The sequence below is a fragment of the Protopterus annectens genome, chromosome 6.part1 (genome assembly GCF_019279795.1).
Source record: "Protopterus annectens isolate FY-2018-M chromosome 6.part1, PAN1.0, whole genome shotgun sequence".
Classification (NCBI taxonomy): domain Eukaryota; kingdom Metazoa; phylum Chordata; order Ceratodontiformes; family Protopteridae; genus Protopterus; species Protopterus annectens.
Window position 1 is genome coordinate 71,881,337 of NC_056738.1, and position 22,718 is coordinate 71,904,054.

Sequence of the window (22,718 nt, forward strand, 5' to 3'; positions counted from 1 at the left end):
CCTGTGTTCTTTCCAAATTATTCCAACAAGGCAGAATACAAGTTACATCAGTTGGACGTTCATAGACAATTACACTTTTACCTGCATAGAACCAAACAAATCAGAAAATCCGACCAGTTGTTCTTGTCCTACGCTGAGGGAAAACAAGGCATACCAGTGTCAAAAGTCACCTTATCTAGGTGGTTGACCTCTACTATTACCTTTATTTATCAGTTAAGAAAAAAAGAGCTCCCTGCTAAACCCAAAGGTCACTCCACCAGAGCTCTAGCTACTTCTGTGGCTTTTCAGGCCAGATTGCCAATGGAAACTATTTGTGCTCCAGCTACATGGGCTAATCTGTATACCATCATTTCACATTATAAACTGGATGTCGCTTCCAAAAGCAGAGCTGATTTTGGTTCCACTGTTCTGAAGAGTCTGTTCCGATGAGCCACCCAGGATTGAGGTGCTAGGGACGCTGTCCCAACCAGCAAGAATGAAGGCAAGATAGACAACTTAACATTAAGAAGTTATGTACCTACCATAACGTTCCATGTTAGTTGTCTTCTTCTTGCCTTCTTTCTTGCGTCCCACCCTCCATCCCCCTATCCTAGTAGACCAAGAAGAGTTCCTTATGTTTTTTTATCACTGGCTGAGTCTTCTCTGGCTATTACTTCTCACTATCAGTCTCTCCAGTAGGTTCAGGCATCCTACTACATTTTACTGGGTTATTATTATTATAATTATTGTTATTATGTCTGTAGTTAGGTTTACCAAACGAGATCTGGGTATCTAGCGCCAGGCATCATGGGATATAGGGGGGTCTCAAGCCAGTAAGCAGCTCTCAAGCTTTTGAAGATGGCCGAGTCAGAGCCGAGGATCGGCTCTGAACCCAATCAGCAAGAAAGAAGGCGAGAAGAAGACAACTAACATGGAACGTTATGGTAGGTACATAACTTCATATTCCTCTCATTCCCTGCCTGCTACAGGAGTTCCTTTGGTGGGCGGAGGCATGTCACCAAAACAAGGGACTGTTATTCATTCTACCCCGTGCCACCCAAACCCTAACTACAGATGCATCAGACTATGCTTGGGGGGCCCTTATGGCAGGGAGATGCATTCAGGGCAAATGCAGCCCAAATCAAATTCATCTACATATCAATCAGAAAGAAATGCTAGCTGTATAGAATGCTCTGACAGCCTTCAAGGACTTCCTTCATCCAGGACAACTACTGATAAAGACGGACAGCACCACAGTTATGTGGTACGTAAACAAGCAGGGGGGTACCCAATCCTACCCCCTTTGCAGACTAGCCATGGCCTTGTGGAACACAGCCTTGACTTACCAAATGCATCTTCAAGCTTAATTCCTGCCAGGAAAGCAAAATACTCTGGCAGACGACCTAAGCAGAAATCTTATGGACCCACACAAATGGAAATTGAATCCACAAATCTTCATCATGTTGACATGAAAATGGGGGAGTCCAGACATAGATCTATTTGCCTCTCCCCAAAACTATCAGTTGGATAAATTCTGCACAAGAACTCATCACAAAAAAGCATGGAAAGTGGATGCTCTGTCCTTCAGCTGGAAAAGCCTATCTGTCTATGCCTTTCCCCCTCTGCCTCTACTCTCCAAGGTCTTACTAAAAGTCAGACAGGAAAAACCAAAAATGATTCTGATTGCTCCTGACTGTCCTCGCCAACACTGGTACCTGCTTCTAAGGAATATGTCACACCTTCCTCCGTGGTACTTGCCTCAAACACCACATCTATTGTCTCAGCAGAACTTTCAAATTCTGCACACTCGGCTCCAAACTCTGAATCTTGCAGCATGGCTAATCAACTAATTTCACCAATCATATCTCTCAGTAAACCTGTGATGGATGTCATTTTGGTGGCTAGAAGGCTTAGTACTAGAAAATCTTATGCTGATAAATGGAAGAGATTCTGTGCTTGGAACCATGCACAAGGACTAGACACAGCAAAGCCCGATATTCCTCAGATTTTGCAATACTTAACTAAGATGGTTCACAAGGGCCTATCTTTTACTTCAAGAAAAATCCATGCCTCTGCCATCTCGGCTCATTACACACAGAACCTCCTCTCTTTTCTCATCCCCTGCTAAAGCAGTACCTCAGAGGGGACAAAAATTTAAGGCTTCCCAGGAGAGCACCGACTCCTGCATGGGACCTCCAATTTTGTGCTGGAAAAACTCTCACCCTACCTCCTTTTGAACCAGCTGCTACTGTGGATATAACATTTCTTTCTTGGAAGACAGTCTTTCTTTTGACAGTCACTTCAGCTAGAAGGATTTCAGAACTACAGGCTCTCATGGCAGTGGAGCCTTTCGTTATCTTTTACCCAGACAGGGTGGCCCTCAGAACCAATCCTTCTTTTATGCCTAAGGTGGCATCCGTTGTGGCTCTTAACCAGACATTCACCTTTCAACTTTTTTTTTTTTGCTCCCCATTTGGGAGGCACCTGACATCTGGGGCAAGAAAAACTGATTAAAATGGCGTCGGCTGCATGTTTTACATCCCTGACAACCTGACGTCATGGAAGAGGAGACAGCAACCGACGCAAGACCCAAGACTTTGTTATTCAGGCAGACTAAGGGCAACCTGCCAGCAGATTACCCAAATGTAATGACTGCAACATTGAATACAATCGAACATCTACATTTATGGTAAGTGTACACAACTGTACTTTCTTGTTCACCCATCTTTTTTTTTTTATTTTGACCTACGTCTGTCCATGATATATGCTATAAAAAATACACTGTATATGTCTTTGTCATCTTGGTGAGATTTTTGTAAAAATCAGGGTCCACCTCGTGAAGGTACTCACCAAGACTTTAGGATGAATTCAGTTTCAGCAATACTACTCTCTTTTGCTTGCTGACTTACCTCTCCATTGGGACCCCATTCAGTTTCTTTCTTTTTTAAATTTCTTCAAATCTTTTGGGTTTCTACTACCATGACGAGAATGGACCCCATTCCTACGTCAAAGTGCAATTAAAGTTCATGCAATCCTCCTAAGCTAGTTATGAAAACAAAATTGCCACTGATTCTAAAGACAACCACAAAGCATTCTATAGCTATGTCAAGAATCTCAATGGCAACACTCAGATCTGCTCTGAGTTGCAGCACAATGGCACTAAATATACAGAACCAACTGATATTGCCAACATCCTGGCAGATAGGTTCAGTGCTAACTTTACCCCCTCACCCCCTAAAGGGCCCATCTCTATACCGGAAGAATGCAAAGTTCCTGTAATCACGGCTGCACAGGTAAAAACCTCACTCTCCAAAGCCAAGAACACAGCATCAATGGGACCTGACAACATCCCAGGCTGCATTCTACATGAACTACAGAATGAACTGGCACCCCACCTAAGTACCATATTCAATCATAGCCTCACCTCAGGCTTTGTGCCCATTGAATGGCGCACTGCGACGGATATCCCACTTCACAAAGGGGGAACCACGACAGACCCCAGGAACTGTCGCCCCATTAGCCTGACGAGCCTGGTCTGCAAGGCCATGGAACGTATCATCATGGAACTCATAAACAAAGACATTGGTAATCTCCAAACTCTGGATCCCACACAGTTCGTATTTGTAAAAGGCAGATCATGTCTCCTAAACCTGATAGACTTCTTTGAAGCAGTCACCAAATCCATAGATGAGGGTATGGTGGTTCACACAGCCTATCTAGATCTCGCCAAGGCTTTCAACACCACCCCCCACTCTGGAATTATAGATAAACTCACTAAACTAGGTATAAATCCCTATGTCACAAGATGGGTTGCCAACTGGCTTACTGACAGAACCCACACTGTGAAAGTAGCAGATTCCAAATTCGACTTCAGACCAGTGACAAGTGGAGTACCACAAGGTTCAGTCCTGGGTCTCCTCCTGTTTGGTATCTACTTCTCTGAAGTACAAGCTAACACAGAAATTCTTTGGCTAACTAAGTTCGCAGATGACTGCAAACTAGGAGCCATAATCGAAACTCCTAACGATGTGGACATCCTACAAAAGGGCCTCACTGAGACAGATTCCTGGTGTCAAAGCCATGGCCTCAAGCTCATTGCCAAAAAGTGCATTGTCATCCCCTTTTGTAAATACTCTGTACCCATGAACTACCACATAGGCGGTAGTCTACTTAACACTGAAAGTGTGATAAGAGACCTTGGGACACAGGTGGACAGTAGTCTCTCCTTTGATAATTACATCACCACAGTGGTCAGGAAATTCTTGTACATGGCACACCTCATCACAAAAACTTTCTCATCCAGAAAAAAAGGTCATTGTTCCCCTGTACTCATCACTCATTCGACCCATTATAGAGTACAACGCCCCTCCTTTTGGTATGTACCTTACAAGACATCTACAACAACTGGAAAAGCCGCAGAAATACCTCACAAAGAGGATTACTGGCCTCAAACAGATGCCCTACACAGACCGTCTCAAAAAACTCCAGCTTTACTCCTTCGTATATTGCCTACTCAGAGGCGATACCTGCCTAACATACAAAGCTATGTCAAACCCAGAGCTGTTGGACATGCTCCAGTTAAAGAAATCCCAATCCCTCTGAGCTACACGCTCTAGGGACCTAAACCTTGTCACTACAAAAAACAGAACATGCTGGAGGGGATAGATTCCTGTCCCAGAGACTTCCCATACTGGAACAGACTACCTATCTATGTCAAACAGAGCTCCTCATTAGCACTCTTCAAGCAAGATCTGGATGATTGGATGGGAAATAGGAAATTCATCCCGGGGATCACTTCTGTTGCTCTGCTTGACAGGGGCACAGGAAAATAATTTTCTTGGGTGGCGAAAGCCAGGGTACCTTTTTGGCTAGGCTTATATATAGGCCCTAGGGCCAATAGCCTAGTACCTACCTATGAACCTATGAAATTAGTATTGTTTCAATCTTTGCAGGTGGTCTTCGCAGCACCCACAATGTGCCCAGTAATGACTCCTGCAATTCGTATGAGTTACATGTTTTGGTTATTGCTCTTCTTATGTGCATTAAGAAGAAGTTGAGGCTTGGGTGTTCGTTTAAGTAGTTTATTGTATACAAGTACATCAGGGTGGATAACAGGAACATTAAACTTAAATGAATTATCTATCTATCTAACTGACTGACTACATACTGGCATACTCACATTCTGGCTGCTCATTCAAAGTGTCACTCTTGCACATGCTCAGTACTTATATGCATGTACTGACTCCACTGGAAAGCTTCTTAAAGGTGTATCACACACACTGATCTACATCCTCCATCTTTACTAAGCCGTCTCATGTAAACAATGATATTTTATTAGGCATGCAATTATACAGACACTAATAAAGAAAAACAACAACCATGTCCAGGTTGCCGTGTATCCGGAAGTAGGTTTCGAGATGCGACCTGATCTCGTGACATAATAGTTAGGACTGAGTTTAGCAACAGGGACAGTCACTGAGGAATGTTCTGCTAGAGGAATCTCAGGTATTTTCTGAGGAACAGAGATTGCCGACGGAATGTCATCTGGAACAGGAACATTGGACAAGTCACTCTGAGAACTAGAGTCTGTCACAGGCAAGATGCTGTAACACTTCCAGTTTTGTCTGAATTCCACTCCTTGTGATTCCACAATGTACTATATCGGCTTTTGACACAAACTTTTCACAATTCCGATGCGATCAAAACCTTTTGATGTCCGCATCTTCACTATTTTCCCTTTTTTTCAATGAACTGAGCCGTTTGCTGGTTTTGTCATAGTAAGGCTTCTGGGAGAAACACTTTTGCAACAGTTGGGCTTTTACTGCTTTGTTGTTTTTTAGCACTTGGAACCAATGAATTAATGCTGATTGGTAGTGTGGTTCTGGTTTGTCTCTACATAAGTCTCTGGGGAGGTGAACCAAGATGTGCATCACGAGGAATGTTTCTGAGATTTAACAAGTTGAGAAAAAACATTGGTATTGTCACTTCTGGATTTCTCTAACAGCTGTTTTGCACTTTGAACTGAACATTCAGCCAAGCCGTTTGACTGGGGGTATTCAGGACTACTTGTAATATGAGCAAAGTCCCACACTTCTGCAAATTTTTTGAACTGCTGACTTGTAAACTGTGCACCATTGTCAGAAATATGTCTGTGTGTGGACTACCATAGACAGAAAAATGCCGCTTCAACTTAGTAATGACAGTATTGGAAGTTAGATTGGCAAGTAGGTCAGTCTCAAACCAATTTGAATAAGAGTCTGCTAACACCAAGTAATGGTGACCATTCATCTCTGGTTACTGTCGACCAAGATAGTTCAGGAATCTGGCTTAACTGAAATTGTTTTTTCTTGATGTGGCTTTGTACTATTACTGAACAAGATGAAAGTACTTTCTTGGTATCTCTTGACATAGAAGACCAAAATACTAGACCTCCCGCCCTTCTTTTGGTAGAATAATTTCCTGGGTGGCCATGATTCAAGATCTTTATATACTCTTGTTGCAAGGAATTTGGAACAATCACTTTAGGACTTTTTATGATGGTGCCATTATCTGACAAAATCTCATCTCTGTATGGAAAATAAGGTTGTACTTCTACTGGTAAAGAAGATTAATTTGAAGGTCACCCTTGACTGCTTCCAGAGAATTGGACTTGAAGCTGTGCAAGTTCTGAGCTCATCAAGATGTGTGAAAGAAGAAATTCTCAGTTCCATGACATCAAAATCAAGTTGTTCATTGTTAGGCTGTTCTGTGTTTTTTCTGGGCGATCTGGATAGGGTATCAGCAAGATAAAGAAGTTTGCCTTTTGCATAAACAAGACCGAAATTGTACTTTTGCAATTTGAGCATCATGCGTTGCAGTCTAGCTGGAGCTGTATGCATAGGCTTTCTCAAAATAGTGACAAGATATTGGTAGTCCATTTCGATCTGGATATGTCAACCATAAATATAATCATGAGACTTCGAACATGCAAACACAATTGCTAAAAGCTCTTTGTCAGTCTGGGCATATTACATTTCGGTCTGGGTAAGAGTTCTCGATGCATAGGCTACTGGTCTATCCTCTTGAAGAATGACTGCACCAAGACCAAGTTTAGAAGCATCACAGGAAAGAGTAACTGGTTTGTGAACATTATCATAGCTGAGAGTTTGTGGGTTGGCAATTTTCTGTTTCAGGACATCAAATACTCTGGTGCTGTTATGACCATGACCAAATTACATCTTTGCATGTCAGTTCTTTGAGTGGTGCTGTAAGTTGGCTTAAATCTGGAATGAACTTGCCCAGATAGTTGACCATACTAAGAAAACGTTGTAGGGCTTGGACATTCTAGGATTCCGAAGGACAATAAAGGCTGGTGAAGAACAACGAACTTGTTTAGTGTACACACAAAGTTTTATTCAATGCTTTCATCAAAATGACTTCCTCAGAAAACGCTTCAAACACTAATAAAAAAAACACACACAATCCATATATATATATAATAAGCCAGTTACACAATTAAATACTTAACTAATTAAGTGTTTAAATGATTAAAAACATTCCAAAATGAAAACATGAAACAAATTACATAACTTATTGTTATGAAAATAGTCATGAAAACCTCATTCAAATTAATGACATACTGTGGAGTGTAAAAATGTAAGAAGGTCCTTTTTTCTATTTTGGAAGTAGTAGTATCAGATTTAAGGGGAGGGGATTACAAGAATGTTTCAGAGCAAAGGGAAACCTTGTGACAGATAAGTTGGAAGCTGACCGGAGACCTGGTCTCAACAAATCCATCAACATTAAATCTTTTTTAAAAAACAGGAAGTTAAAGGTTTTGAAGTCAGGTAATGGTTAACACTGTTTTAATTTGAATGAGATTTTCATGATTATTTTCATAATTATAAGTTATGTATTTTGTTTTATGTTTATATTTTTAATTTGGGATTATTTTGGAATGTTTTTAATAATTTAAACAATTAGTTAATTATTTAATTGGGTAACAAGTTTATTATATATATATATATTGTGTGTTTTTTTATTAGTGTTTAGAGCGTTTTCTGAGGAAGTCATTTTGATAAAAGCGTTGAATAAAACTTTGTGTGTACGCTAAAGAAGTTTGTGGTTCTTCACCAGCCTTTATTGTCCTTCAGAATCCTAGAATGTTTTTGGTTTGGTCATTTTTTTTCTTGGTTTCCACATTTTTTCTCAGGGCTTGGACATTGTCTGAAGCTAGCATCTCAAGAATTGCTGTTTTATTGGAAGGATCTGGTCATAAGCTTGAACTGGTGAATAAGTTACCAACATAAGTAACTTCTCGTAGCCTGAATTGTACTTCTGAAGATTCATCTTAAAGATTCACTTCATGTGCTCTTTCCAGAACTTTCTTGAGGTTTCTGTCATGTTTGACTACACCTTTGCCTCTTAGTAGAATATAATCTACTATAATAGCACATGGATAGCCAGAAAAAAATTGCTCCATCGCATGCTGAAAGAGTTCACTGGCAAAATTTATCCCAAATGGCATTCTCAAAAATCTGTATCTTCCAAATAGCATACTGAATGTGTTGGCAAGGAAGATTTTCGGTAAAGTAAAATTGCCAAAATTAAATCTTTGCATTTAAGACAGAAAAAAACAGTGGCATTTAGCATGAAGGCAGCAACCTCTTCAACTGTGCGCGTTGGATGATGAGGCCTTTTTAATGCTTTGTTCAAATCTCTGGGACCAGTGCATATTCTAATATCATCTGAGCCTTTCTTATGAGCTATTACCATGGAGGATACCCATTCAGTAGGTTCTTCTACTGAACAGATTACTCCTAGCTGCACCATTTTGTCTAGCTCAGCCTTGACTCTGTTCTGCATAGCTACTAGAACTTTCCTTGCTGGTCTGATACCTTGGCTGCCCTCTGGGGCTAACTTCATAGAGTACACAGCTGGTAGTTTGCCTAGTTTGTCTGCAAAAATGTCAGCATACTTAGAAAAAATAGTTTGGGTGAAATTTGAGTTGTTGTCATGCAGGCGTACATGGCGGACAACTTTGAAAATGTGGCTGCTTTCATTTAATACGCTGTCTCTGAGGCCTAATAATGACTACATGTGTCTCTTGACTAAGCAAAATTGTAAGTCATAGCTATTCCCAGCAGAGTAACATGAAAGCACTACTGTACCTTTGGTCTGAATCTTTTCACCACCATAAGCAACAAACTTTGCACACTTTGTCAAATCAAGTTTTTCTGTAGCTTTTACTGTAGCAAATGTTTCTGCTGTCATAACATTGCACTTTGAGCTCTACAGGACTCCCATTAAGCCAAACAGTACAAACGACTTCATTATTTGCCCACAGATCTACTGCATTGACTGTTTCACCAAGCACAGCTACACCATCAACATAAAAAGTAGGTTCACAGCATTCTAATTGATCGACTTGTCTCTTGGAATGCCCTCTTTTAATAAAAGAATGCTCCTTATTTGATTTACAAAACCTTTTGAAATGATTCCACTTGTTGCAAGAATGACACTGCTGAACAAAAGCTAAGCACTTTCTCTTTTGGGTTTGTGAATTCCACCACAATTACGACAGTTGACTGTGAAGCTGGGTGGGGGCACATATTTTGACTTTGCTGGCTCACCCTTATGCTTCACTGAGCATACTCTGGAATTTGCTGGAAAGACTTGGGGGTTTCCCAGGGACTGACTGTTAAGGACCGGCAGTAGCTGTCATGTGCTTGGGCCTATTTCTTTTAACCACTGTCAACATGAGCTTTGTCACTGTGTCTTCCACAGCTGTTCTTATTTGTAGGCATACTTGCGTGCCTTTCTCTAAGCTCGTCTATATGACAAATCTCAGTGGCCTTATTCAACATTAAATCACTGTCTCAAAGCAAAATCACCTTCTCACTGTGTCATTATTACCACCACACACAAGACTGTCCTTTATCATCTCATTTGTCAGATCACCAAATCTGCACCTTTTAGCCTTATTTCTCAAGGCAGTTATATATGCTGCAAAAGTTTCACTAGGCTTTTGATCCCTTTTGTAAAATAAGTGCCTTTCCATTGTGATATTCATTTGGGGGTTGCACATTTTTCTAAATTTACATTTTAAGCACTCTGGGTCTTCCCTTGTTTCAGGCTGTACCACTATATAGCGGTCTTCCCTCTCCCCTGCAAACACAGCTGGTGCTTACACACATAAACACTCTCTTTCTGTGGCCTCTAAACTAGCTAAATTAAGCAGAATAAATGATTTTGTATGTGTGTCTTTGTCAGAAAAAGCAGCCTTATGAAAATATATTTCTGCTCAAACACACTCAAATTTTCTGCAATATTGTTATCAAACACAAGCGGTGCGGGTCTGTGAAAATGTTTTGCCATGCCCACAGAATATAGTAAAGCACAATGCAAAATGACCCTTGTAATTATGTCCGAACATTCATACATACCAGGCACTTGTAGTAATATGCAAATGCACCAAGACTGTACTCCGCGAAATATGATTTGAAATAACTGTACTTTGTGAAATATTCTTTTAAACTTCTTTACTTTGCAAAATAACTGCACTGTAATACTGCACACACTTGCAAACACTTTGCATACTTAGGATATTTTGAATAGCTTTAGTTAATTTGAAAATGTAGCACATAGTGAAAAAATATGGTCGTTTCCCCTTTTTTGTACATTTTATGAGATTCGGATATTGTTGCAAACATTTTCGTAATTGTTTTGAACATTTTTATCAATATGTCATAGTTTTGGATATTTTGTTTAATAAGAAATTCATTTTGAGTATTTTGAGTGCTTTGTTTTATATTTGTAGCGAAAGAAATCATTTGAGCAAGTTTTAGTACCTGAAATTTGTTTCTGTCCTGTTTTGCGAGTTGTTTGAGCAGTAGGGATGATTCACTCCTGTATTTTCCTCCAACCTTAACTGGTTGCCTCATGGCTGTAACTCTGTATCCCATTCTAACACCATGTTGCTCTTCTGTTCGTATGTGCATTAAGAAGAAGTTGAGGCTTGGGTGCTCATTTAGGTAGTTTATTGTATACAAATGTATCAGGATGGATAACAGGAACATTAAACTTAAACAAACTATCTAACTGACTGACTATATACTCTCATGCTAACACTCTGGCTGCTCACCCAAAATGTGCTTGCACATGCTCAGTACTTGGATGTATTTGCTGACTCACTGAAAAGCTTCTTAAAGGTATATCACACACACTGATCTCCCTTGTAACATATCTAAATACGACTGTAGATTCTTTTTTATAAGACCCGTTGTTCCTACTACTGTTGGAACTGTCTGGGTATGTTTCTTCCACATTGTTCGCATTTCTGCCTGCAAATCCTGATATTTTAAAATGTTGTGTCTCTCTGTACACAAGACACTGTAGTCACTGGGTGTAGAAATTTCAGTGAGCAATGCTACTTTTGTTTTCTTTTCATGAACCACTATGTCAGTTTTCTCGCATCTGTCTTTTGGACTGTTGATAATGGGTGATCCCATGTGATGTAAACTTCATTTTTTGTGATGCTTTGTGGCTCATGTTTCCAGTGTTTCAGCCACTTCATTGCCATAATGTTTGCACAATCCCTGTGCAACAGTCTTGCCACATTATTATGCCTTTCAGTATACAGTTTTTCTGCCATTAGTATGTCACAGCCAGCAATAAGGTGTGCAGCTGTTTCCAGTTCTGTTTTACAAAACTTACATTTATCTGTTTCTCACACATCTTCACTGGACTTTGTAAATCAATGTATACATAGCCCACTGTCTTGGACCGCCAATATTTACCTTTCATCTTTTGGTTTGAATTTGCTTCTCCTTAACCATTCCTGCATTCAGTCCTGATCAACATGAGGTTCTTCCAGGAGTTTTCTATACTTGCAACTATATTTATGTATTTTCAACATTTCTTGCCTTCTCATCTGATCCTTCACCTTGTATTCTTTCTTTTGTTTTTTGGCACATTCAGTTACTGCCTGATTTTTATCTGTGGTTTGATTTCCATTCCTGCTGGATGCCAGTATGTTTCTGCTAGACTAAACAGGGAAGTCATCTTAGATTTATTCTTCTCATGTTTCAAAACTTTCACTACGTTTGTGTCGTGTGAGGTCAGCAGATTTATGCAGTCCCATGCTTGTAGATCTATACATTCAATCAAGTTCAAGGATACCCCATACCTCCTTCGGAACGGGGAATATATAATCTTGGTATACACTGATTTTTATAAATCATTAGCGAGCATGAAGCATCCTTCTTGTTTTCCTGTCTGATCTGTCCAGCACCTTTTGGGGCAAGTCAGTCACTCCAAAACTGTAAGTTAGGACAGGAAGAACAAATTGGTCTATAGCTTGATTTTTTTTTTTTAATAAAATAGAGTCTGTATATCAGTGTCATCTTGATGAGATTTTGTGAAAAACAGGGTCCACCTCATGAAGGTACTCACCAAGACTTGAGGATGAATTCAATTTCAGCAATACTGCTCTCCTGTGCTTGCTGACTTAAGTCTCTATTCAGACCCCATTCAGTTTCTTCTGAGTAGATGTTCATGTTGTACATCAGGCCTTGCCCTACATAACAGTGCTGCAGTGAAACTTTGTCCAATATGAAATGGAGATGATTAACAGTTGGGAGTTCCCTACTTTCTCTTTTCTTCCCAGATTTTCCAGCTCTTGGGTGAGTAGTCAGAACTGGGTCAAGTAGCAAATAGGGCCATTTCCACTACAAAATGGTGCCACTCCACAGCTACTGATATTGCTACTGAAGGTCTTCTGTTAAAGTACATTTACTATTATTAATCAAGTTTTGTTTATTTTTGGTGGCCAGGTCAGTAGACTTATTGATTGTAAAGAATTATTTTAGACATAGACCAGAAAGAAACATTATTAAAATGTTTTTAAATCATTTAGTGATTCTTTCTTTTAGTGTTTACAGCGTTAAAAATAACTACTTTGTATAAACATTAGATCCAGTATCAGAAAGAGACCTTCAGAAAGTATTGCAGCCACTGGAACCTTGGATTGCTTTCCTAGAGGAACTGACAAAAATGGGTGGAGCCATGCGACGTGTTCTTACAAAGGTCTTAACAAATCAGCAGTATTACAAGGAGCTTAGTGCAGGTAAGTTGATTTTTGTGTTTATTGTGGGACAGTGTATGACTATGGGACAGCATTTGAACTGAGAAAAGACTATTTGAAGTTCGTCTTTGTACTATTTTACCAATAGTCACGTAAGTTCTAGCTGATGGAAAATATGTATATTCATAATAGTGTTATGTTCCATCAATTTAAGTTGTATAGCACAAAACATGTATTCAGGAGTTTATATCTCTCCAGTGAACATAGTTGAAATATATGTAAGCATATGCAAGTTTATTTTACAGTTACAGTTTTTTGCCAAGCTAAAACAAATGTATAGAAAAACTTAATATGCTATAATTTTTGTGTGTATGTATATATACATATGTATACACACATACAAAAAATGTTTACACACCCCTGTTAAAATGTCAGTTTTTTGTGAGATAAAAAGAGACCAGAATAAATCATTTCAATACTTTTCCCACCTTTAATGTACAATTCAATTGAAAAACAAATCTGTGAGGCGGAAAAAATATAAAAAATAAAAAATGTACAATAAGCTGGCTGCATAAACTAATACTCTGTTGAAGCACCTTTTGATTTAATTACAGCATTCAGTCTTCCTGGGTAGGGGTCTATTAGCATGGCACATCTTGACTTGGCAATATTTGCCCATTCTTTCTTGCAAAAGCACTCCAAATCTGTCAGATTGCAAGGGCATCTCTTGTGCACAGCCCTCTTCAGGTCACCCCACAGATTTTCTATTGGATTTAGGTCTGGGCTCTGGCTGGACCATTCCAAAACTTTAATTTTCTTCTGGTGAAGCCATTTTTTTGTTGATTTGGATGTATGCTTGGGGTCATTGTCATGTTAAAAGGTGAAATTCCTTTTCATGTTCAGCTTTCAGGCAGACGACTGAAGGTTTTGGGCCAATCATGGTATATCCAGTGCTGTGGAACGTTTTCTGTACCCTTTTCCTGACTAATAGCTTTCAACAATGAGATCCCTTTGATGCTTTGTAAGCTCACTGCAAACCATGGCTTTTGCTGTCCCAGGCAACTGAGTAAATGTCAGGAAAATCCTACTAGGACAGCTGAACTTTATTTGGGGTTAATCATAACCTCTTTAACTGATGGTAGGTGTGTACTCAAGAAGACTGAATGTTGTAATTAAATCAGAAGGTGCTTCAATGAAGTATTAGTTTAAGGGTGTGCACACTTAATGCAACCAGCTTATTGTGCGTTTTTTATTTTTTATATTTTTCCCCTAACAGATATGTTTGTTTTTCAATTGAATTGTACACTTTATAGGTCACATTAAAGGTGGGAAAAGTTGTGAAATGATTTATTGTGGTCTCATTTTGTTTTATCACAAAAACCTGGAATTTTAACAGGGGTGTGTAAACATTTTATATCCACTGTATGTGTGTGTGTGTGTGTGTGTGTGTGTGTGTATGTGTATGTGTGTATATATATATATATATATATATATATATATATATATATATATATATAAAATGTGTGTGCGTGTTTATGGATGTGTATACATATATATATATATATATATATTTACTATAGTTTGTTTGAACGGCAAAACATTTGCCGTTCGAAACAACGATAAGTAATACCGAACACAAACATTCCGAACAGCCACAATGTCAACCCAAATGATCGACACATTTGAATCGACATTGCTACCGAAACCATCACGTGATAGCCATATAGGAGCTGATGTAAATCAGACTCCTACATGACATACCATGTATTTGCAGGGGGGCAAGTCCCCCTGCACCCCCTGTGGGGAGCTGCGCCCCCTACACCTTCCGCTACTAATATATTCTAACTCAGAGATCACACTACAGTGGGGATATGGATGAATTTCCAATCCTCATTGTACCTGGATCTCTGTGCAGATAGTCAAATACACTTATGCGAATGTACTACTGCATTTGCATAAGTGTGTTCGACTATCCCATCCATTTGTATTTTGTGCACGGCATTCTGATTTTCGGCAGCAGTGCTGCCGACAGACTGTTGTTTGCACAAACCATAGTAAACCTATATATATATATATATATATATATATATATATATATATATATGTATATGTATATGTATATGTATATATATATATATATATATATATATATATATATATATATATGTATGGTTTACTATCAAAATGTTGAATGCATATAGTCGCATGTGCACTTTGTCGACCCACGTCCACGAAATCCAAACTACCGAAAGGTCAGACTGCCAAAATAAAACTGAACGGAGACATTTCTGACTGCTCCACACCAGAAAACAAGTGCTAACATGGGTCAAAAAGGGGGCGTGATTATGCGGTTTGAAATATTGGTGTCCATGTTTTGCAGTAGTCAGAGTTTAGCTTTTGCGGTAGTGGTTCGATGTTGGGGCGCTCAAAATTGTGTTAGTAAATCTGTGTGTGTGTATGTGTGTATGTGTATATATATATATATATATATATGTATATATATATATATATATATATATATATATATATATATATATATATATATATATATATATATTGTGTGTGTATGTGTGTATATATGTATATATATATATATGTATATATATATATGTCGAATGTACCATGAGGTAATTGATAGTAGTGTGTAACATTTCCCTCAAAAAGCAAAAGTTTCTGTAATTTAATTCATGACTGAGGTGCTACCTGTGTGAAGTCTGCTTGTTATTTCTATGTCCGCATGGGTTTTCTTGGGAAGTTTCACTTTTCCTCCCCTCTCCCAGAGACATGCAATAGACTGATGAAGTTTCCAGAGTGCCCATAGGTGTGGTTGTAGTGTGTGAGTGAGTGTGCATATGCATTTTGCAATTGACTTGACACCGTATTCAGAATGAACTTCAAAGATTTCTGCCCATTGATTGCTAGGATAGACTTTGACATTCCTGTGGCCCTGTAAAGGATAAAACAAGCTAACAGGAAAAGCTAGGTAGTTGTTACCATTATCAGTAAAATTCTAAAATTTGCAAAACTTAGCTGTATGTCTACACTACATTCTGAACCCAGGTAGTGAACATTAACAGAAAGGAGATGGTAATATTTTACACTGTGTATGAGTACTCAGTAGCTGCACTGCTGTTTGTGTGTGTTTCTGGGTTTTGCAACTGTTGCCTTTATATTGGTAACATGGCTGTTTCCAACAGAGTTGTTACATATACTGTACTATGCAAATGTCCTGTATTGGCACTATTTAATAGGATGTAGTACACTGCCACTGTGTTGCTTTGTAAGTTTTTTTTTTTTTGGTTATGTTAGATATGTGATCATCAGCATCTTCATAACCAATTGACCCAGTCTTTCCCATCACTGGCCATCATGGGTGGTTTGGCATATGGCTTTACTGGTTCTAACCATCAGAATGCACTTAACTAAGCTCGTGGGAGAAGTTGTGAGTGGGCTGACCATGGAGGCTGTCCCTTTACTTCCGCAAGAGGTGGACCCTCCAAGCAATCTTGTCCTCCCGGAAGCATGAAGGCATCAGTGGTGGATGTCCTTCATGGATGCATCTGCAGTCATAACAAGTGGGTTGTCCTGTCGTCAGGCAGCCCTTCAGTCGGCCGGATTCCAAAGTCCGGTCCGGCCTGGCTGATGTCGCGCCCACTCCGACGTCATCTCTGTTGGTCTTGGGTATAAAGGCATCAGCCGGCGCCATTTTCCCCAGTCTTTCTTGCGGCGTGGCCAAAGCAGAAGCTGTTGGTCGGTCGGATCCAGAGATTACTTCTAAGACTTCTAAAGCTAAGTACCCGTTGGGACTCTTTCTTGCCTCAGCCGATGTCAGAAAAAGTTAACAATTGTTTAAACTGTGAAACAAATACCTCATAAAGATTTCCACTCTTACTGTCTGCCTTGTTTAGGCCCAGCCCACGACGTGTGCAGCCTGTTCGCCTGTGTTTTTCAACCGAGACGGGCGGCTTAGGGTCCGGGTTTGCAGAACAGTTTTTCGGTTCTGATTTTGCGTACACCGGATCCTCCGACTACCCAATCTAGCAAAAAGCAAAGATCGAAACCATGGTCAAGCAAACCGCGGTGTCTCGTTTTCAGCGAAACCGAGAAAACTGAACAAAGTACAGCTGAACCTATTCCTACAACTGAGGCCCCTGCTACAACTCTTGCAGCGACCTCAGAAATTTTACCCACTACGGTGGTTGACTTATCAGACACCATCCCTTGGATGTTTCTACCCCAGCACGTGGTGCTGCTAGGCCTCCAGCAGCCATGTCCATTAAGGCCTTCGCCAGGGCTAAAGCAGCCAAGACTACTAAAACAGTGCCTGTTAAACCACCCACATCCAGGCCCTCTTCTAGTTCTCAAATGCTTACTTTGGCAGAAGATTTAATTTCTTTAATTAGAGGATCTCAATCTCACCCAGACAGGGCCTCTCAGCCCCAGAGAAGAGACCTAGGGCAGAGCCCCGAGCCAGTGTCCTCTGATGATTCTGCTGATGAATCAGACATAACTGACCAGCCAGAGGCTCCCTTCTCCAATTTTGAAGATTCTGATGCTGAAGAATCCATCCCAGCTGCTTCCCCACCAGAAGAATTCTCCTTTGGGAAACCTTGCATGCCATGCGAGAACAGTTCCAATGGCAGCAACAGGATTTTTCAGACTCCAGTAAAAGACTTAGGACTTTTCTGCATCTCCCACAGCACAGGCCCTTAGCTATACCCCCTGTTCTCTCTGTGGTGGATGATGCTTTCAATGATGTTTGCTCCGCCCAGATTCTTTACCCCAGCCCCTGCCAAACCGGACAGATTTTACAGGGTGCCAGATACTCATCACCACCTTTACAAGGCTCCACTTGCAGACCCAGAAACTATATCCCAGGGCCCCAAGGCAGTAGCCACGACAGCTAGCTAAAATCCTATTCCTTCTGAAAGGGAAGCAAGGTCATTAGACAGATGGGGTAAAAAGGTCTACACTTCAGCTACTCTCTCAGCTAGTGCTTTAAACTGTCAGTTTCACATGATACAATACCAAGAGTTTATGCTGGATCAGTTAACTAAAAACTAACCACTGATGAATCTCTTGATAAGAAATATGTATTAGAGATGGTAAATAACATACAACAGGTTAGCAACCATTCCTTAAAATGTGGCTATGATGCACTGGAGGCTTCATTTAGATCAGCCATGACAGGCACAGTGATAAGAAGGCATGCATGGCTAAAGGAGCAAGGTTTACCGCATCATGTTAAAGCTAAGTTGCTAGATGCTCCTATGGACAAGACAAGTTTGTTTGGTACATCTGCCCAGCAGGTTATGAAGAAAATGGAAGAAAAGGCAAAATCAGTTCAAACTGTTAAAGATTTCTTGCAGGTTCAACCCCCAAGTTTAGCAGGAACTGGCCTGCCAAAATTGGTCCTTTCCTGACTCCACAAAATTTCAAAGGGGCAGGAATAGACGTTCCAGAGGCAGAAACCAATCCAGAGGAGGTGCCTACAGAGGAAGACAGTGGCAAGGTAACAACAGAGGCACAGACACAGCCACTGCCACTACATCAACACAACCACAGTGACTTAACCCTACCCTAGATCCGCCTAGGGAACAAATAGCAGCTCCTCTAGGCGGAAAGTTAACCTTATTTTCAAAGAACTGGCACTACATAACAAAGGACAAGTGGATTTTACAAACCATAGATCAAGGTTACGGTTTCACTTCCACACTTTACCAGTCAAAAGAGGAATGCCAAATCTACCTCCAAATCAAAAACAGAGGCTCTCGCCAGATAATGGAGTTAGCAAACATGAGAGCTGTGGAAAGAGTGCCAACAGCAGAGCAAGGAAAGGGTTCTACTCCAGACTATTCCTAGTTCCAAGAAAGGAAAAAGTTGGAGACCAATTCTCGACCTGTCCACCTTAAATACATACATCATTGTCCCAAAATTCAAAATGCTGACCTTACAGCAACTTTTCCCATGCTGCGCAAGGAGTCTTGGCTGGTAACTCTAGATCTCAAGGAGGCATACCTGCACGTCCCCATTCGACCAATCTGCAGAAGATACCCCAGATTTCTTGCAGGATCAGAGCACTATCAATTCTCAGCATTGCCTTTGGCTTCTCTACTGCCCCAGAGTATCAACAAAATGCCCTGGCATCAAAAATCGCCATTTGCAGACTTCAGAATTCAAATTTACCCATACCTGGACGACTGCCTGCTGGACAACAAAAGCAAGCTGACAACAGATTTACAAAGGGTCATTTACTTGCTACAAGCACTGGGATACACAGTCAATTTACAAAAGTCAAGGCTGATACCATCCCAAACAAGGACATTCTTGGGCGGAATTGGACACAGTAAAACAAATGACATTCCTGACTACAGAAAAACAAAAGAACTCCCTCTATACTTCTTGGCACTAACAAAACTGAACAAGTTAACAGCAAGAAAAGTACTGCAGGCCTTGGGCTTCATGGCATCATGCATAATCTTGGTTCCATTTGCCAGACTACATATGAGAAAACTACAGTGGTACCTAAAGAATTTGTGGTCCCAACACAGACACAGTCTAGAAACAGAAATCCCACTAATTCCATGCTTAAAACAGGAGTTCCTATGGTGGGCTCAGGCATGCCAGTCAAACCCAGGCCTACCTTTTTCAGATGTCAAGCAAGCCAGACCATCACAACAGGCGCTTCAGACCTAGGATGGGGGCCACATGCTGGACAAATGCGTGCAAGGATCAACTTCAACTGCACATCAACCTAAAGGAAATGCTGGCAGTAAAACTGGCAATCCAAAAGTTCAAACCATTTCTCAAAGAGGGCCAGTTGATGATAAGGACAGACAACACCACAGTCATGTGGTACATCAACAAACAGGGAGGCACTCATTCATACCCCTATGCAGAATGACCTTGGAGCTGTGGACCCTGGCACTCAGCTACAACATCCAGTTACAGGCAATATTTGTACCAGGGAAAGACAATACCCTAGCAGACATATTAAGCAGAACCACTTCGATGCCCAATGGAAGGAAGCTTCACCGGACATCTTCAAGACCATCTCAAAGAAATGGGGAATGCCACAGATAGACCTATTCGCATCACCTCTCAATCACCAGCTCAAAAATTCTGCACAAGGACATTCCACCCATTAGCATGGAAAGTGGATTCACTCTCTTTCAACTGGAAAGGCTTAACAGCATATGCATTCCGCCTCTTCCTTTGATACACAAGGTACTACTGAAAATCAAGGAAGAAGGATAATCCTGATAGCTCCAAACTGGCCAAGACAACACTGGTACCCACTACTGAGGAGCTTGTCTCGAACAATATGTGGACAATTCCCTGATGCCTTTGATGTTAAACAACTACAGCATCATACATCCAAACCTAAAAACCTTGCAACTGACTGCATGGAACATCACATAACAGCAGCTATTCCAGAACTTTCCCAAAGTGTTAAAGACATTATTCTTGAAGACCTTCAACAAGAAGGAACTATGCTGGAAAATGGAAAAGGTTTGTCATCTAAGAGGAAAAGATGTGTCAAACATAGATATGCCTAACATTCTGGAGTATCTGGCGAACTTCTTCATTCAGGCCTGTCCTACTCCTCCATCAAGATACATGCATCAGCTATTTCAGCAGAATACAGCTTTCATAAACCGTTTTTTTCGCAACCTTTGCTCAGGCAATTCCTCAGAGGAATCAAGAATGTAAAACCTCCAAGGAAACCACCATTACCAGCTTGGGATTTAAACTTTGTGCTAGAAAAGTTGACACTAGCACCCTTTGAACCAGCAGCAACAGCAGACCTACAACACCTGTCATGGAAAACTGCTTTCCTACTGGCAATTACTTCAGCAAGGAGGGTTTCAGAACTACAGGCCTTAATGGCAGTGCAACCCTTCCTAATCTTCCACCAAGATAGAGTGTCCATGAGGACTAATCCTACATTTATGCCTAAGGTGGTATCCAGAGTGTCTTTAAACCAGGCAATCCACCTACCTACCTTCTTTCCCAACCCACAAAACAGAGGGAAAGAATACTACTACTTGGACAGAACAAAAATAGCAGAAAGACTGACCAACTATTTGTAGCCTATGCAACAGGAAGGGAAGGAAAAGCTATTTCAAACAGACAATCTCCAAATGGATAGGAAATTGCATACGATTCTGTTACTCCTTCCATGGAAAACCAATTCCACAGAACATAAGACCTCATTCTACAAGGGCAACAGCCACTACCACAGCCTTCTTGTGGCAACCAAAGACATTATTGAGGCGGCTACTTGGACCTCCGTGCATACATTTGCCAAGCATTATAATTTCCTCTATATTCCAGATCCCGAGCAGGGTTTGCCACTGCTGTACTGCAAGGGATCCTAAACACACCATAATCTACTTTTATCCTCCTCCCTAGTTGGCTATGGTATTCTACCCACTTGTTATGACTGCAGATGCATCCATGAAGGACATAGTACAGTTTTGTACCTACCATAAATGTAGATGTCCGAACTGGATAGCATCTGCAGTCATCCTCCATCCCTCTGTGGTACTCCTAGGTTGTTTACCCTTCTAATAGCTAGCTGTTGGGGGTCTTTATGGTGTATTTGTTTGTGTATATGTACATACTTGCTTATTGTTGTGTTTACCTCTATCTATTTGGAAACATTGGCATCTATCCAAATTTTAGCCTGCAAGAGGGCTACTGGCATCTGGGGCAAGAAACACTGAGGAAAATGGCGTCGGCTGATGCCTTTAACCAACAGAGATGACGCCGGGTGGAGTGCGCGACTTTGGAATCCGGCCGACTGAAGGGCTGCCTGACGACAGGACAACCCACTTGTTATGACTGCAGATGCTATCCAGTTCGGACATCTACATTTATGGTAGGTACAAAACTGTACTTTTCTCCACTCTACCCTGAGAAAATCGCACTTAGTCCATGTGCCCCTCCCCCCGAATGTGTGCAGCTGTCAGTACCAGCTCAACTTGTGTGCAACCATCACCATTCCCTGGAGAGACATGGTGGTCTGGTCCATTCTCGCATCCCCCTCTCTTCCTGGCATCTCCAGTAACAGGACCACTAACTGACTTGCTGTTGCCTGGGACACAGTAGGAGCTCTGTCTCTCTGTGCCACATAGTCACATAACTTGCGGAGAGTTGCACAATAGGCAAGTGGTGGTAATAGGATTCGGACCTTGTACCTTTGACTGCAGAAGCAGCTCATTAAAATAAGTGCCAGACAACCCCAAATCAGTTAAAATGTTTACAGAACAAAAAGGGTTTCATGGCCATGCATTCTCTGAACAACAGAACTCTGAAACTGTAATAACTGGCATTACAGACTGAAAGTAATTCTCAGTGATTTACCGAAAGAAGAAGTTAATGAGGGCCTGGGGTAAATGAGGCAAAATCAGTGGTACATTGCACAGTCAGAGACAGACAAGAGGCAGGCTCTAAGTTAACAGAAGAAAAGGTTTTGCATCAGCATGTATTTTTGTGAATATTTGAACAGCAAAACTGTAGAACTCTAGCTTTCATCATTGACTGACTGTGTACCATAATGATTTATAAGAAAATGAACACACAACTGAAGTTCTGGCGTTTAGTTCATAGAGTCATAGGTGAATACAAGGCTAACTTCTCCGAAGGGCCATTTTAAGCCTACCCACTAACC

The 22,718-nt window shown here is 40.7% G+C and overlaps 1 protein-coding gene across 4 annotated transcripts in view; it reads left to right on the forward strand.

Moving 5' to 3' along the window:
• UBR3 (ubiquitin protein ligase E3 component n-recognin 3) overlaps positions 1 to 22,718 on the forward strand; it is a 4,226,407-nt gene that overhangs the window by 398,723 nt on the left and 3,804,966 nt on the right. For all 4 annotated transcript variants that reach the window (XM_044075499.1, XM_044075501.1, XM_044075502.1 and 1 more), the window contains exon 3: positions 12,932 to 13,084. In XM_044075499.1, the coding sequence (XP_043931434.1) occupies positions 12,932 to 13,084 (153 nt within the window). The remainder of the gene's footprint in view (positions 1 to 12,931; positions 13,085 to 22,718) is intronic.